Below are 15,881 nucleotides of genomic sequence, written 5' to 3' on the forward strand. Positions count from 1 at the left end.
TGAGATAGACACCACTAATCAGAGGTCAGAAACAAGGGAGTAGAGACGTCGGGACGCAGAGACGCGAGACGTGGGGTCCTGGGCTCTGAGCCTGGAGGTGGAGGGCAAGCCAGAAGCCCCCTTTCTTCCTTCCCATCGCTGCCTCTTCCTGGGACCCTCTAGGCGCTCCCTGAGGCCCCTTCCCCCTCCCCTACTCGCCCCCTCCAAATCCTGCACCCTCTGCGGATTGGTCCCCGGCCTGCCGGGGGGCGGGGCTCGAGGGCTTTGACGTCACCGGCCGAGGGGGGCGGGCAGCTAGGGGAGGGGGTGACGGGCCCCGGCTCAGCACCTCGGAGAGTTCCCTCCCCGGCCTTGTTTTGCTTCGGAATCGCCGCCGGGGGAGGGAGCCAGGGGGCCGGGCAACACGCGCAGCGGCTGAAGGATGGCCGTGGAGGGGTCGATGTGCCCCGGCGGGCAGAAGGCCCAGCGGTGATCCGGCGGTGGGGGGGCCGGGGCGCCGGGCAGGGTGAGGGGCAGCTGGCGGCGGCAGCAGTGGCCACACATCTGGATGGAAGCGAGCTTTGTCCAGACCACCATGGCTCTGGGGTTGTCCTCCAAGAAAGCGTCTTCCCGCAATGTGGCCGTGGAGCGCAGGAACCTGATCACCGTGTGCAGGTGGGCACCGCCGGCGGGCGGGGGTGGGGTGGTCAAGGAGAGGCAACGGGGCCTGCTGGATGCGAGGATGCACAGCAGACGCGAAGAAAAGGGAAGCAGCACAGGGTTGAGGAGCACGCGTCCGCTATCCTCAGACCCAGGCTTGGAGAGGGTCTGGAGGTCTGGTCCCTACCCTTCTAGGCCAGGCCAGGCCAGGCCTGTGCCCAGCCTGGGGCCTGGAGGGTGAGGGGTGTTTAATTGGCACTGCAGCTTCCTGTGAGAACCAGGAAGTGACATTGTCTGTGAGGGGGAGGGGTGGGGAGGGCTGGCTCCCTTGCTGGGGGCGGGAGCTGGGTGGGCAGAGGAGAACTGATGGGAGAGGGGAATGAACGCCCTCCAAGCATGTCCTCACTCCCACCCCTTCCAACCTGGCCTCTGTGGGGTAGGGCTTTTCTGGGAGATTTCCCAATGCTCAAATCCTGGAGCAGGGGTGGTGCCCTCCTCCATCTCTGGGCAGTTGCAGCCCATGGCAGGGTCAGCCGGGCATGTAGGTGAAGTCCTGGCATCCATCCACTGAAGACACAGCACTGCCCCTGTGGTGGGAAGGAGTGAGGGCCTGACCACAGAAGCTGGGTTCTCCCGGGTTCAAGGGGAAGAGATTGGGAGGGCCGAGCCCTTGGTTCCCAAGGGTGGGGTTGTCGCAGTGTTGGGAAGACTTGCCCGCTTTCTTGGGGCCCAGAAAGTGAACCTTCCCACTCCCCAGCCCTGCAGTGGCTCACTCTCCCTGCCCTGAAGCCAGGAATGACCAGTCCTCACCCCCTACCTGCACTCATCTCCCCCTTGGAGCCCCCTGCCAGCTGCCTTCTCCACCTGCAATCTCTCCTCTGCCCAACGCCACCTCTGAGGGCTCAGCTGTCTTCCCTTGCCAGACCCACCTGCCTGCATACCAGTCTTGGTCCTGCTCCTTCCCCCAGGGATCAGTGCCCACCTGATGCCCTGGGTCAGTCTCCTATAACTCTCCCAGGTTCTTGGGTGCACACTCAGCTCTACTACGTCTGTCTCATACCATTATATCCCCAGTGCCTAGCATGGTGCTGTGCACACATGACCTCTGTAAAAATGCCTGGAACGTTAGAGAAGGAATGAGTGTGGCAGTGGCCCAGCCCAAATGCAGGCCTCTGCCTCCATGCTCACCTCCCAGGCCCTGCCAGTGTAAAACACAGACGGTCCTGGGTTCAGGCTCTTCTTCAGTTATTAGCTGTACCACCTTGTGGAAGTCTCCTAACCACTCTGAGCCTTGGGTGTCTCACCATCTCCATCGTAGATGTAACAGTCACACCAAGGAATGGTCATGACACGATGCATGTTGGAACCTAGTACAGAACCTGGCACATGAAAACAGCCTGTTCCGATGCCATCCTTCCTGTCCCTCTCATCTTTCTTGAGCTCCTAGGTTCTTCTTCCTTCTCTTGCCTTCCAGGACAGCTGGGACTGTTGAAAGTGTAGGGAAGAGACAAACGCCCCTGGGCCTCAGCTGTAGAAGCAGACGTTTTGGGGGACTGGAAGTGGGGTTAGAGCTGGAATGTGAGGGACAGAGTTGGCAGGGGGGATTGGGAGCATGACAGAGGCTCAGAAACCCCTCCGGCCCCTGCCGCCTCATCACAGTCACGTGGTTTGCCTCCAGCTCCGGGAACAGTTCCCTTTAGCAGGCCGAGGGCTCCCCTGGGCCCTGGTTGCCCTGTCTCCATGGTAACCTGCAGCAGCCACTGCACCTCTGAGCAGGGAACACACCATGGGGCTCCTGGGGGCAATGACCAGCACCACAGCACCCCTGAGGACAGATGGCAGATGGCTGCCATGCTGAAACCAGCCACAGGCCCCCACTGAGGTCTGACCCAAATGACCAGAAGACATCACAGGAGCAGGGCTGTATAATAAAGTCCAGATAATGCCCTAAACACAGACTCCTTCTGGCTATGCCATTAATGGCCCAGTACTTTACCACCCCTGCCCCATGGCTTGCTCACTCACCTTCTCCCAGACTTTTCCCAGAATTTGAACCAAAATTTGATGAGACAGGTACTATTATTCTTGTTTACACCTGGGGAATATGGGCCTTGGAGAGACTGAGTGACGTGTCCAAGGCCACAAAGGCACCACCAGGACACAGGATTTGAGTCCATCCAGGCTGCCTCCCTTGGTACAACCCCAGCACTGACCTGACTCTTATCTCAGGCCAGACCAACTCAAAGGAAGGGAGTGAGGTCTGTGGGCTTAGTTGTGCCATTGGCCTAGAGCCGTGGAGGCCAGTGTTTGAGGGCTGGAGCACGGAGTGGAGGACAGAGTGTGGAGGAGGCAGGGGCTGCTTGGGGCCTCACTGATCCTGACATCCACCAGGAGGCCCCAGAAAGAGCAAGGGCATTGGGATCAGACATACTTGTTGACGCCTCACAAGTGGTGTAACTTTGAACAGATCAGGCAATCTCTTAGACCGTTCAGTTATCTTATCTGTAAAATCGGGGTGATGGTGATACTAACAGGGCCTTCCTCCCAAGGCTGTCGGGATAGATGAAATGACATACAGAGTACAGCGCTGGCACATTACAGGACTGGATGAGCTTAGAGAAAGAAGGATGGTTCCAAGCAGCCCCCATGTCCCTGGACACATCCCCCCTGCTGTACCACCCACAGAGGGGCCATGATGGGATGCTGGGAACCACGTCCTCATCCCTGCCCCACCCCACTGCAGCGATGGCAGGTGGAGACTGCAGGCGTAGGGACTGCAGAGGGAGCCCAGGCTCTGGGTGGATTGGAGGGAGGGTGGGGGCTGCTGGGCTCCAGTCTCTCAGCCCCATTGGCTTCCCTTGGCTTCTTTCCTCTCTGAGAGGCCAGGTGTCCAGGCCCTCAAGCCCCCTTCTAGAGATGCTGCCAGTAACCCCTCCCACCCACTGTGTGTGTCAGACCCGCACCCTGCGCCTCCCCCAGCCCAGCTCTGCACTGCCTGGTTCTGGGCAGCTGGTGTGTGGGTGGCCGAGCTAGGAAGGAAAAGGGGGAAGGGGAGCATCCGTGTGCTGGGGGTCCACCTGGCCACCCATCCATGCCCACGCTCCATGTGCTTGGTGCAACTCACATGCTCTGGCACAGGTGACCCCACCCCCACCCCAGAAGGGACTGGAGACGTTCTAGCAATGGCAGAAGGCAGCTCAGGACAGGGGCACAAAGCAGCTCCCACCTCCGAGCCAACCCCCACCCTTCTCTGACAGAGAGAATGCAACTCCAAAGGGTGGGTGATCAGGAAGAGGCTCTGGGCTGGCCCCCTGGCTCTAGGCGCCTCATCCTTCTACCTGTTGTTTCATCCCCTCTCATACCTTGTTCCTGAAGCTTCCCTTCTCTGCCTGTCACCTCTCCATCACCCACTCTGTCAATCAATCTCCCATCTGCCACCCTACTCACTCACATCACAGCCCCTCTCTGGTCACTACAGCCTCACTTGTCCCCCACCCTCTTTCCCTCTGCCTCCCTACCACATCCATGCTCCTGGTGATCTCTTCTTATCCTGCCTTTTACCCCCATTACCCTGTCTTCTCACCTGACACCCCACTGCCCCTTCTCCCTCCCTCTCACCCAGGTTCTCCGTGAAAACCCTGCTGGAGAAGTACACAACGGAGCCCATCGATGACTCATCCGAGGAGTTTGTGAATTTTGCAGCCATCTTAGAGCAGATCCTCAGTCACCGTTTCAAAGGTGGGTCCAGGTTCCTGTCCCCTATTGCTCCCAGCTACCCTCTTCTGATCTACTCTGTGGCTGTCTGAACCCCTTCATTGACCCTGGTCCCAATTCTAGATCATGCACAGAAGCTCAAGCACAGAGCTGGGAAGGGGGGGCACAATACAAGGGGTACCCACAAGCCCCAGCAGTGAGCCTTGTGTGTATATGCATGTGTGGGTATGTCTGTTTGGGGTAGGCGTGATGCATGTGCATGGCTGCTTTTATTTATGCATGTGGATGCCCCATTACATGGACCCTCTCCAAACTCCCTGGTCTTGCTGAGCCCGCTCCCTGCCCTGGCTCAGCCTGTGCCCCAGCAGGTCCGGTGAGCTGGTTCAGCTCAGATGGGCAGCGAGGCTTTTGGGACTACATCCGCCTGGCCTGCAGCAAAGTGCCCAACAACTGTGTGAGCAGCATTGAGAACATGGAAAACATCAGTACTGCCCGGGCCAAGGTGAGGGGCCTGCAGCGGGCAGGAGGGCAGCTGCCCCCTCCTCTGGATACAGAGGGGCTGCTTGCTCCTTGGTCCTCGCCCCAGCCCACAGGCACTGGGGAGAAGGGCCACAGGAGGTCCAGACCCAGGGACACACACGTGGGTCCCTCTGGGGCAGCCGGTAAAAGTGAATGTGCTTTCCAGGGCCGGGCATGGATCCGGGTGGCACTGATGGAGAAACGCATGTCGGAATACATCACCACAGCCCTGCGGGACACTCGGACCACCAGGTCAGACCCCCTCAATCAGTGTGGACCACAAGTCTCAGGGTGTACATTCATTGCCTAAACACATTTGATCCTTAAGTTGCCACAGCAACCTTCAGTATCTGGACTACAACTACCAGCATGCACTGCTAGTTTCCCTCTCCCAGACCATCCACCTGTCAGCTGGGCCAGCCCTTCCCAGAACACACTTTCAGCACCACCATCATCTCTTCCAAGTCAAGTTCATTATCCCCCATGACCCCAGTGCTGGTCTCACACACACAGCTCTGGACAAGCCTCAACTATGTATTATTTTACTTGTTGGCCTCGTTCCATGACCTATAGCACACAGCTCTACCTGCTCTGCAAACAGCAGCAGTACTGTACTTGCTACCCATGGACTACAGAGTTCCGGTCCGTGCACTGTGGGTCTGCAGAGACATTGGGTCTGGGAGGCAGGGTCACAGGCAAGATGTGCCAAAGGGGAAAATGGGTACAGTGGGGCCATGTGCTTTGCTACCCGCCACGTGGTCACACCCAACCTGATGTTTTTAGCTGCACTGTATCTCTGGTGTGTCCTCACATTTCAGGATTCACATTATTTTTAAAAATCGACTGTATGCCAGAATACTTCCCTGGTAGCTCAGATGGTAGAGAATCTGCTTACAATGCAGGAAACCTGGGTTCTATTCCTGGGTCGCGAAGATCCCCTGGAGAAGGGAATGGCAACCCACTCCAGTATTCTTGCCTGGAGAATCCCATGGACAGAGGAGCCTGGTAGGCTATAGTCCATGGGGTTGCAAAGAGTGGGACACGACTGAGAGACTAACATTTCACTATATGCCAAGCACTGTTTAGGACTTGTTTCCTGATTTTAAGGATCTGGGTGACTCTGTACTTGGTGGAGAAGGGGTAGTTCAGAGGGATGGAGGTCGAATCTCCCGGGACACGCGTTTTAATAGGTGGGAGACACAGGCGCTATCCCCAGTGGGCCCCAGCCTGAGGAGGAGACACAGTGAGGGGTGAGCAGGAAAAAAGACACCTCCTTCCTCCCGGCAAGGTTTGTGATAAACCAACAGAAGCCCTGAGGTGTGGGGCTCCTTGGGAAGACTACATTGCCGGTACCTCCCTCCTCCCCACAGACGCTTCTACGACTCAGGAGCCATCATGATGCGGGAGGAAGCCACGGTCCTCACTGGGATGCTGATCGGACTGAGCGCCATAGACTTCAGGTGGCGTCTGGGTGGCGGTGGCGGTCGCCGTGACGGTGGGATTGGGGTTGTTTCTCTGCGAAAGTCCACACTCCCATCCTCTCATACCTGCCCCCTACCCTGTGGCTGCTCTGCCTCCAGCTTCTGCCTAAAGGGCGAAGTGCTGGACGGGAAGACCCCAGTGGTCATCGACTATACGCCCTACCTAAAGTTCACTCAGAGGTGAGCAGCCCGATTGTTACGGAGGTGGGTGGGTGCGGACAGACAACCGCCCTGAGGGGTGGGGATGGCGGCCGGGAGGCAAGCGGTCTGGGCATCATGCCGCCCCCCTCCCCGCCCCCCGCCCCCGGCCCAGGAGGCTTGTCGGTGTAACTGTGTAACCTTGGCTGTGTAACTGCTTCCTCCCTCAAGCTACGACTACTTGACGGACGAGGAGGAGCGGCACAGCGCCGAGAGCAGCACGAGCGAGGACAACTCGCCCGAGCACCCGTACCTGCCGCTCGTCACCGACGAGGACAGCTGGTACAGCAAGTGGCACAAGATGGAACAGAAGTTCCGCATTGTCTACGCGCAGAAGGTGCGCGGCGCGCGGTGTGGGCGGGGCGTGAGCGGGGCGAGCCGGGCAGAAGGCGGGGCGGGCGGCCGCGGGGACCCCCTTCTTTCGCCGCCCGGGCTGAGCCGGCGCCCCGCAGGGCTACCTGGAGGAGCTGGTGCGTCTGCGCGAGTCGCAGCTGAAGGACCTGGAGGCGGAGAACCGGCGGCTGCAACTACAGCTGGAGGAGGCGGCGGCGCAGAACCAGCGGGAGAAGCGGGAGCTGGAAGGCGTGATCCTGGAGCTCCAGGAGCAGCTGTGAGTGCCGCCGTCGCGGCCCTGACCCCGGTCCCCCGCCACCCCGACCACATCGCCCCCGCTGACTCTAACATCACCTTTCCTGATACCATCCACCAACATCAGACCACTGAGCCCGATACCACCACCCTGAGATTCCCCCTCCCCGGGCAACCTAGCTTTATTCTCAACATTAAGACCCGCCCCACCCCCTCCCCCACCCCCGCCCCAAGCCGGCTCCCCACTTCATCCTCAGCTACGCGACACCAGCTAGAATGGCCACTCAGCAGTACTCCTGGGATTCCGGCACTACAGGAGCCCCAATATTACTCACAAGCATCTCTAATTAATAGTATTCAACGCCCTTCAACATGATTGCATCATTCCCTCTGTTCAACACATCTGAACAGCAATGTAGGCCCACTGAGCATCATCAGGCACAGTGACCCCCAACCTCACTTCTACCCATCCTTCTAACAGTTCCTCTTTAAACGTTTTCATCACCTGAGGCCTCCCAGCCTGATCCCCTGACACCCCATTATTCTTCATGATCCCTGCCCTGCTCTGCACCCCCCTGCCCACCACCCTGACTCCACATCTCATTATTCCGCTAAACCTCAACATAAGTGCACTAATTCCTATCACCCCTGTGACCCCCCAGTACACTCCACTGACTCCCAGGATCTGCCCCACTGACTCTCAACATTCGCAATGTTTCTGCCACCCAGGTTTCAATCCTAGCCCCTCCCCGCACCTCTCTCTGAGCCCCTCTTCCCCACTTCTGCTCCCTCTTCCAGCCAGGCCTGACCCCCACTCCCCATCCCAGGACAGGTCTGATCCCTGGTGACCACGCTCCCCTGGCCCAGGGTTCCAAGGACCTCACCACACGCCTGGTCAACCAATGGCCATCACTGGGCACACTCAGTGGGGCCGAGGGTGCCAACAACCCCAAGCTCTACCGGAGGTAAGCCCCAGCCAGACTCAGCCTGGGCTCAGTGCTGGTCCCGCCTCTCCTACAGAAGAGGGGCGCTAGGGGCTGTGGGCCTCTGTCCGCCCACTGGCTCTCTCTCTGCTTTGTCACAGACACAGTTTCATGAGCACGGAGCCCCTATCTGCTGAAGCCAGTCTAAGCTCGGACTCTCAGCGCCTGGGAGAGGGCAAGCGGGACGAGGAGCCCTGGGGCCCCATCGGTGAGCCCCCCAATCCAGCACCCAGTACCCACTCCAGAAGGGCTGAGGCCAGGCCTTGGGGCTTGTAGTCAGGCCCTAGCCATTTCCCTCATTCACTCCACCCTGCCTGGGAGCTTAGCACAGCAACTGAGAGCTTGGTTTGGGGTATCAGGCAGACCCTGGCACAAATCCCAGCCGTGCCTTCTCTGGTCATGGGAGCTTGGTCATTGAGTCCACCTTGCTGAGCCCTTCTTATCTGTAAAATGGGGGTGCTGATTAGAACAGTCACCAGTGTTGGCAAATGGTGAGGGCCCCATTACATCCTCAAAGGCCCCACAAAGGCCCTACAGATCCTTCGGGAGTTCTCTGCCTAACTATTTTGCTCTTATTTCCTGCGCTCTATGAACCAGTTGCCTGACCATTGTTTCCCCCTTCTCTTTGGCTGCCAGGAAGCTCAGAAACAAATTAGTGGCTCCCTTCAAGCGAATGTCCAGGACTTCAACGCATGCATTTTGTGTTGCCCTCCCTCCTTGGCTTCACCTGGCTTTCCCACCCTAGTTTCCCTGGTGCCTGGACCGCCTGTCTTTTCTTTCTAAAATCCACACCGCACTGGATGACCCTAGAACTTCTTTGAGACGAGGCAGGCTATGGACCGTGGAACCCCGCCACACTGTGTCTGTGATTGTCCGTGTGTCTGTCTCCCCACCAGACTGTGAGCTCCGTGAGGGCAGGGACCGTGTCTCGTCCGCTCTCTGTATCCCCCGCACTTGGAACCGAACAAGTGCTCACCACGTGTTTAATAAACGGACAAAGAGACGATGAACCCTCAGGGGGAGACAGAGACAGAAACTGACGATTCCAATACAGTGTCTGTCCCCAGCTCTGTGCATGACAGCGCCAGGTGCTGTTCCCGGGCTTCACTGCAAAAGGCCAGCGCTCCAGGAATGAGGGTCTCCTGGCGGGTGACCCGAGGGCTGTCCCTTCGCTGCCTGCACCCGAGCACCGCCCACCACTCACTTGCGGAGGCCTCACCCGCCCTCTCTCCCCAGGGAAGGACCCCACGCCCTCCATGCTGGGCCTCTGCGGCTCCCTGGCCTCCATCCCCAGCTGCAAGTCCCTGGCGAGCTTCAAATCCAACGAGTGCCTGGTGAGCGACAGTCCCGAGGGCAGCCCGGCACTGAGCCCCAGCTGAGGAGCGGCGTGGGCAGCGCCAGCCCCACCTGCTGCCCTTCCTCAGAGCCTCCCCAACCCAGGCCACCCTCCAGAGAACGCTGCCACTCAGCCAGGAGTCTCTCTGGAGACACCCTTTGCTTCTAGCCCAGTTCAGCTTCTTGCCCACGGAGGCCGGAGCTGCAGAGGGAGGCCGCTGGGGCTGAGAGGCAGGGGCACCAAGGCCACGGGGAGCCCTCAGGAAGCTGCTTCTTCCGGTGACCCCGATGCCTGGTTAGCTCCCAGCTGGACTCTCCTTCGCTCATCACCCCACCCTCCTCGGGCTGGCGGCCCAGCCTCAGCAGCCCCACCTCCCATGCCTCTTTCGTCTGCCCCTGTGTATGCCCTGGAGTCACTCCTTTCTCAGCCCCCTGGCTGGGGGCGGGGGGCAGCTATGAGGGTATCAGGCAAATAAAAACCAGAGGACTGAGGGCGGCCTTGTCTGTGGAGGGGCTGGGACAGGGGGCCCGCTCCTGAGGTTGGCAGAATGTGGTGGAGTTAGTGCTGGGCCCACACCCAGGTGATGCCGGACCCGCTAAACCCTAGGAACAGACTGGTTGGAATAATTCAGGGAGCGGGCGGCTTTTGGTATGAAGTGTCTGAAATAGTAGGCCAGCCCAGGGAAACACCAAAATGTGTTAAGGGCCCCTTGGATAACTCATCTACCCCAGGCAGAGAAGATGTTGGACATCCTGGGCAGGGAGTTGGAGGTGGGGCAGAGATGGAGAAGGCAAGCCCTGGCAGGGCCCCATTTCCCATCCATTATCCTGAGCAATTCAGCTTTGGCCTACAGGTCCAGACTCTTCCATTAGGCCAAAGCCTGGCATTGAAGCCACCTTCCTTCCTGGGTTATCACTTAAGTGTGCTCTTGGGTAAAGGTCTCACCCCCACCAGTTCTCATAACATCGCAGGAGGGCTCCTCTACAGGGATGCCACCTGGTCAGCCAAAGCCAACGTCAAGGTCCCTTCCAGGCCTCTTCCATGCAAATCGCTCACCAAGCCCTGTTTTCCCACCCACCCCAGACACCTCCTGCAATCACAAGCACTGGAAAGAAGTTTATCATCTTTAGACTCAACAAATTAACAGGGGTGGATACAGACTACACCAGCCCAGGGTTTTGTGGCTCCTAGAGACAAGCTCACTTACAGCAAACCCACAGGGAAAGGAGGGGAGAAGTGAGCAGATTTGGTCTTGAACTTGAGGGGACAGAGTGATGATTCTCAGGGCCGGGGAATGGGGAAGAACAGGAAGCAGTTGGGGTTGGGGGGGTGCTCTGGGTGGGTGCAGAGGGGCATTCCCCTACCCCTGGGGCTGAGTGGGGAGGAAAGAGAAATGAGCCCCTCCCCTCAGTGCTGAAGGAAAAGGCACTTGGCTCAGTCTCCTCCTGCCCCACCCTGTCCATGGAAGAGGCAGGGTCCTTGTCCCCTCACTCCTTTCAAGGGCTCAGAAGCTGTTCCCTGTTGAGCCTCTGGAAGAAGTTTTTGCCGAACTCATAAGTGCTGATCATGATGGCGCAGGAAGGGGCGGCCTTGATGATCCTCGGGAGGAAGCCTGCAGTCACGGGGGGAGGCTAGGGTCAGAGGTCGAGTCCCAGGGAGCACCAACTTCACCAGGGTGTGGACAGACGCACAAAGACGCCCACCTGCAAAGAGGCCCCTGGTGCCTGACTCAGCCAGGATCCTCCGTAGCAGCAGCCAAGTGGAGTCGGTGTTCAGGGGCATCACTGCAAATCCAGGCCCAGTAAGACCCCGCTGGGCACCCCCAACCCCGCCTGCCCTGCCCCACACTAGCCAGGGCTCCTCACCTCTCAGAGCCTCCACTGCTCCTAGTGCGACCTGGCGTTGAGTCTTCACCACGTCGAAGGGTAGAGTCAGGGTGGCCGCCACCTGGTGGGGTAGGGACAGGCTTGTCTCCATTCCCAGAACCCTCATCCCTTGCATCCAACCAGGGCCTCCTGGCCTTAGCTAGAATATCACTAGGGGAATGGAGTGAGCATACCCCTGGACAGGCACGCAAAGATTCTTTTCCAGAACATCTCCAACAACCCTTTGGTCACTTCAAGCACACATCAATGGCCTCACTCCCAGCATGATCGACTCACCATCCCTGAGATGCCGCCAGCGACAAAGCTGATGCCCACGGAGGTCTGGTCCTTTGGCCTGAGCCCGCTCAGCCAGCTCTTCACCAGCTCATAGTTGAACCAGTACAGAGCTTGGGGGCATGGGGGTGCACTCGTTAGAGACTGGGAGGGCAGTGGGGTAGGCGCAGACCTCCCATCTCCCACGGACCTACATCACAACTACTCCCTCCCAATTATGAAGCCTGCATGCTATGTGCCACTGGATTTCACAGGCCCTGGGCAGGAAGCGTCTCATGAAAACGTGGGGTCCACTTCACACGTGAGATGGATACTCATGGCTCAGAGAAGTTACATGACTTATAGATTAGTAGTAGCAAAACTGGGCTTTAGTTGTAGTCCTTCTAGGGCCCCTCCTCAACCCCTGCACTCCAGGTGCCTACCTGAGAAGGGCACATCCCGAAGGGCAGTGGGACCCCAGCCCAGCCAGAGTGAGCGCCAGCCACCCTGAGCCACAGCTGCTCGGACACAGGTGCCCAGCTCCCGGTATGATAGATGCTGAGCCTGCAGCTTTGTCCGCACCAGCTCTAGGGGGCTGATCACAGTCACGGTGCCCACTGCGGGGAATGGGAAGATGGGTCAGCTCACAGGTCCCAGTGGCAGCCCTCCCAGAGTCTGCGGGCCTTGAACATCCCCCCACCCCAAGGCTGGCATAGGTTGGGAGTCTGGACTGGGCTCCTGCACGGGGGGATGGTCAAAGGGAGATGGCGGGCCCAGGGCTGTGCTCACGGCGGGCCAGTGCGCCAGCCACCATGGGAGCGTAGAGGTCAGAGGTCAGGGCTCGACCACACAGGAAGGCCTTGAGTTGGTCATAGGCGGTGAAGTAGGCGGCAGTGGCTGGCACAGTCATCACCCTGGGGGTGTGTATAGGTTAGGCAAAACTCTCCAAAGCTCCCAAACCTCCCAAGGTTCCCTGGCCCCACTCAGCCAGCCAACATTGGGAGTAAGAAGTCGGAATGGGGGGATCGGGGGAGGTAAGCCGCAGAACTGGGGTGCTCACAGGGTGGCTGGGAGGCCGCTCCACAGGGTCCTGGTACCCTCATGTCGCACAATCTTCACAAAAGCATCCTGGTCATGCAGACAGCAGCCCAAAAGGAGGAAGGATGAAATGAACAAGGCTCGTGGCAGGGGTGGCCCAGGCTGGGTCCTCCCAACGCCCTTGCTTCTACCCAGGAGCCCTTCGGGCCTGCACACGTGTAACTCCCTAACTGACTCCAGACAGACTCCTACTTGGGCTTCCCAGGTAGTGCTACTGGTAAGAATATGCCTGCCAATGAGAGAGACATAAGAGACGTGGGTTCAAGCCCTGGGTTGGAAAGATAACCTGGGACAGGAAAGAGCAACCCACTCCAGTACTGGTGCCTGGAATACTCCATGGGCAGAGCAGCCTGGTGGGCTACAGTCGATGGGGTCTCAAAGAGTCAGACACAACTGAGCATCGAACAGGAGAGACTCCTAATCACCTTTCAAACCTCGTGAAGGCCCTGCCCGCTCAGGGGAGCGCTTCCCAAAATGAACTAGCCATCTCTACGTGCTTTAGGCTACCCACTGTTTTCTGGGTCTGCTGCCCTACCAATCTGTATCCCTCCGAATGCCTATAGACCCATCCAGGGGCACAGCTGCTCCTCACCATGGTACCAGTGAAGCGAGTGGGGTCCTGAAACCAGGTGGCACAGCGGGCACCATTTGGGCACAGGTAGAGGGGCTCTAGGACACCATTGCAGTACAGGAGGCACTTCCCTGTGGATCGGAGAGAGGAGGGCACTGGGGAAGGGGTGGGGGCGTCAGAAAGACAGGGCCCTGGAACCTCACAGAGAGGTGGTGAGCTCCCATCCCTGGAAGGAGCCTGGGGTCCCTGGGTGGACATTCTAGTGTAGGACAGAGGGCTGGCTGATAAGATCTAGAAGTGTGTGCCAGTCCACAGCTGTGAAACCCCCATGTGCCCTGAGAGACTGGGACACTCCCTCCCTGAACCCTTACAGGCTCACCGTGGTGAAGGCACTCACATTTGGCGTAGGAGAGGCTCCATAGTCTGGAGGGAGGCATTAGCTCTAAAACACAAGACGGTACCTCAAGTCAGAAGTGTCCCCCACCTGCCCCCAGGCACCCCATCCCCTGGGGAACCCTGTACCCCCATTGGCTCCAAAGTCAGACACTCACCACTGGCCACTGAGGGGCGCTGAGACTGCAAGCGTACCTTCACCACATCCAGGGGGGTCACTAAGGGAGAAGGGCAGGACTGGAGGCTCCTTCAGGACCCCTCCCTGAGCCCTCATCCAGAGCCAAGTCACTTGTCAACGTCTGGTTGGCCCAAGCCCCCAGCTGCTCCCACCCCACCTTCCCAGGTCTTACTGAAGAGGGAGGTGACCACAGCCCCCGCGCCGGATGCCACCATTTGTTGGAGAGGGCTGATGCCCCCTGGGTCCTGGTCAGCCATCTTGTAGCTTCAGTTCTGAAAAGCAAGTGTCAACTAGAGCAAAAACCAGAGTCAGGAAGGGGAAGAAAGGAAGCAGGGGTGCCTGGGGACACTACGGGGACTCTCACCCCATTCACTCACTGAGCATGAGTTTCTCACAACCACTTTCTAAAGCAGTTATTCTCAGCTTCACTTTGCTGGGGGCGTGGGGGTGGGGAACATACTCAGAGAGGTGAGTTGACCGGGCCAAGGTCATACTGGGAATAGTCAGCAAGGAAACTGGGAGAGTCACCCATCAGTTAATGGACATTAACGGCCCACCGCCATTCCCTCTCCCTCGCCACACCGGCACACTGTGATCCAGTTCAGTGCAGGTGCCCTGGCAAGCCTGGGGACCAACGATCAAAGCTCCTGAGCCGCCCCCAACTCCAGCGCCCAGGCCCGAGATGGGTGCATGCCAGCCTCGAGTCACGCACACAGCGTGGAGAGGTGAGGCCGCGCGGCGAGGGAAAGGTAACAAATCTGAGGGCGGCGAAGGGTCCATCCCCTTTCCTGGGACTGAAGGTGAGGACTCCCAGACCTCCCCCGCACCCGTCCTCTCGAGGCCCGAAGGGCTAGGCCCCGGGTCCGAAGGGTAAAGACAAATTTCTCTGCTTTCTCTTGCGAGCGGGGGCGGTGGCGTGGGGGTGGGGGTAGGCTAGGCCGAAAGTGCTAGAAGTAGGGATAGGACGACAAGATCGCTCTTCACCCCTCAGAGACATTCTGTTCCGACTCCTCGCGCAGGGAGCGCCGGGTGGGGCCGACTAGGTCGGCCCGCGACTCCCGGCCCCCAGCCCAGGCCCGCCCGGCTCAGGCTCCCTCGGACCCCTAGGAACCCAACTCCCGCCTCTGCCTCCCGCTTGGCCCTCAGCCTTGGTCCAGTCCCGCCCACCTGGCTCTAGGCCGGTGCTCGAGCGGCGCGGTGCCCTGGGCCGGGCGGACCCATTGCGGCTCCGCCGCCGGTGCGGGCTCCGCGCGCGCTCACTCGGCACCGAGGCCGACTCGGAAAGCTGCCGAGCTCGCCCCGCCCCCGGCTGGCCCTGTGAGGCCCCGCCCCCCGGGCCGACCGACCGTTTGCCCGGAGTGACGCCGTCCCGCCCACTCGCGGCCTCCTCCCAGTCCCGCGCTAGCCTGAACCCGCGCGGCTGATGCCCAGTCCCGCCCGCGCGCCAAGGTCGCGTGTCTCCATGCCGCGCTCGACCTGGCGGCAGGGCTGTACTCGACAACTTATTGTCCCAAACACCACCCCACCATTACCCCGGCAGAGCGCTGCTCCCGCAAACTTTCCAGACAAGCATAGGTAAAGCACTCCCCCGGTTTTCTTCATTCGCGGGCCGGAAGAGATTTGAATCAATTCTTCCACGATCGCGAGGGCGATCAGATAGTGATGGCGAACATCAACCCACCCGGCTCTTTTTTGAGGTTTTTACAACTTCATGACGACCGTATCAAACAGGGTCGTCCCCGTTTAACAGACAATCCACCGAGGTTGCAACGCCAAAACCACTTGGCAAACTGCGGGGTACCATGCGGGTGTGGGCGATGGAGTTAATGAGTAAGCAACTGGAGCCAGACAGGCTGGCCCGAGGAACGGCTGGCCCGGGAGCCCCTGGGAGATCTGGATTTAACCTGGGCTTCGTCCCACCTCCTTGTGACCCTAGGCAAGTTACAACGCCGCTCTGGGCCTCGGATTTCTTCTTTGTACTGAGATAGGATCGAGTAGGGGGAAAGGGGACCGACATTTCTGTGTTGGTTACTCTCACAAAACCT

At 59.3% G+C, this 15,881-nt stretch overlaps 2 protein-coding genes across 11 annotated transcripts; one reads left to right on the plus strand and one right to left on the minus strand.

Annotated features, from left to right (window-relative positions):
- The first annotated feature begins 288 nt into the window (after window positions 1-288).
- Window positions 289-9,948, plus strand: RUNDC3A (RUN domain containing 3A). 8 transcript variants are annotated; one of them, XM_019982624.2, is made up of 11 exons: window positions 289-654; window positions 4,262-4,377; window positions 4,707-4,855; window positions 5,039-5,124; window positions 6,243-6,332; window positions 6,453-6,533; window positions 6,723-6,888; window positions 7,004-7,161; window positions 7,967-8,104; window positions 8,224-8,330; window positions 9,359-9,948. In XM_019982624.2, the coding sequence occupies exons 1-11, from the start codon at window positions 548-550 to the stop codon at window positions 9,499-9,501; spliced, it is 1,341 nt and encodes a 446-aa protein (XP_019838183.1). In that variant the 5' UTR covers window positions 289-547; the 3' UTR covers window positions 9,502-9,948. The 8 variants fall into 8 exon arrangements, with proteins under 8 accessions (XP_019838183.1, XP_070629708.1, XP_070629706.1 ...); XM_070773605.1 differs by having other exon boundaries at window positions 416-654; window positions 4,719-4,855; XM_070773606.1 differs by having other exon boundaries at window positions 417-654; window positions 4,722-4,855.
- Window positions 9,949-10,561: 613 nt separating this feature from the next.
- On the minus strand, window positions 10,562-15,390 carry SLC25A39 (solute carrier family 25 member 39). Of its 3 annotated transcripts, none has more exons than XM_019982185.2 (12): window positions 15,369-15,390; window positions 14,009-14,108; window positions 13,817-13,876; window positions 13,663-13,707; window positions 13,287-13,420; window positions 12,657-12,724; window positions 12,386-12,510; window positions 12,040-12,213; window positions 11,621-11,730; window positions 11,324-11,405; window positions 11,162-11,242; window positions 10,562-11,070 (listed from the first exon to the last, which is right to left on the minus strand). In XM_019982185.2, exons 2-12 carry the CDS (start codon window positions 14,091-14,093, stop codon window positions 10,955-10,957), a joined length of 1,080 nt encoding a protein of 359 aa, XP_019837744.2. In that variant the 5' UTR covers window positions 14,094-14,108; window positions 15,369-15,390; the 3' UTR covers window positions 10,562-10,954. The 3 variants fall into 3 exon arrangements, with proteins under 3 accessions (XP_019837744.2, XP_070629714.1, XP_070629713.1); XM_070773613.1 differs by lacking the exon at window positions 15,369-15,390 and adding an exon at window positions 15,004-15,158 and having other exon boundaries at window positions 13,287-13,396; XM_070773612.1 differs by lacking the exon at window positions 15,369-15,390 and adding an exon at window positions 15,004-15,158.
- Between the last annotated feature and the right edge of the window lie 491 nt (window positions 15,391-15,881).

This window comes from Bos indicus, chromosome 19 (assembly GCF_029378745.1).
Source record: "Bos indicus isolate NIAB-ARS_2022 breed Sahiwal x Tharparkar chromosome 19, NIAB-ARS_B.indTharparkar_mat_pri_1.0, whole genome shotgun sequence".
In the NCBI taxonomy this organism is placed as follows: domain Eukaryota; kingdom Metazoa; phylum Chordata; class Mammalia; order Artiodactyla; family Bovidae; genus Bos; species Bos indicus.

Excerpts from the sequence above, each read along its gene's own strand:
- RUNDC3A (XM_019982624.2), top strand. The coding sequence starts at position 548 with ATGGAAGCGAGCTTTGTCCAGACCACCATGGCTCTGGGGTTGTCCTCC. Across the intron at positions 6,333-6,452 it reads CTGAGCGCCATAGACTTCAG|CTTCTGCCTAAAGGGCGAAG; the intron begins GTGGCGTCTGGG and ends CTCTGCCTCCAG. Across the intron at positions 6,889-7,003 it reads GCATTGTCTACGCGCAGAAG|GGCTACCTGGAGGAGCTGGT; the intron begins GTGCGCGGCGCG and ends GGCGCCCCGCAG.
- SLC25A39 (XM_019982185.2), bottom strand. The coding sequence starts at position 14,093 with ATGGCTGACCAGGACCCAGGGGGCATCAGCCCTCTCCAACAAATGGTG. Across the intron at positions 12,725-13,286 it reads CTCGCTTCACTGGTACCATG|GATGCTTTTGTGAAGATTGT; the intron begins GTGAGGAGCAGC and ends CTGCATGACCAG. Across the intron at positions 11,243-11,323 it reads AGCAGTGGAGGCTCTGAGAG|TGATGCCCCTGAACACCGAC; the intron begins GTGAGGAGCCCT and ends CTGGATTTGCAG.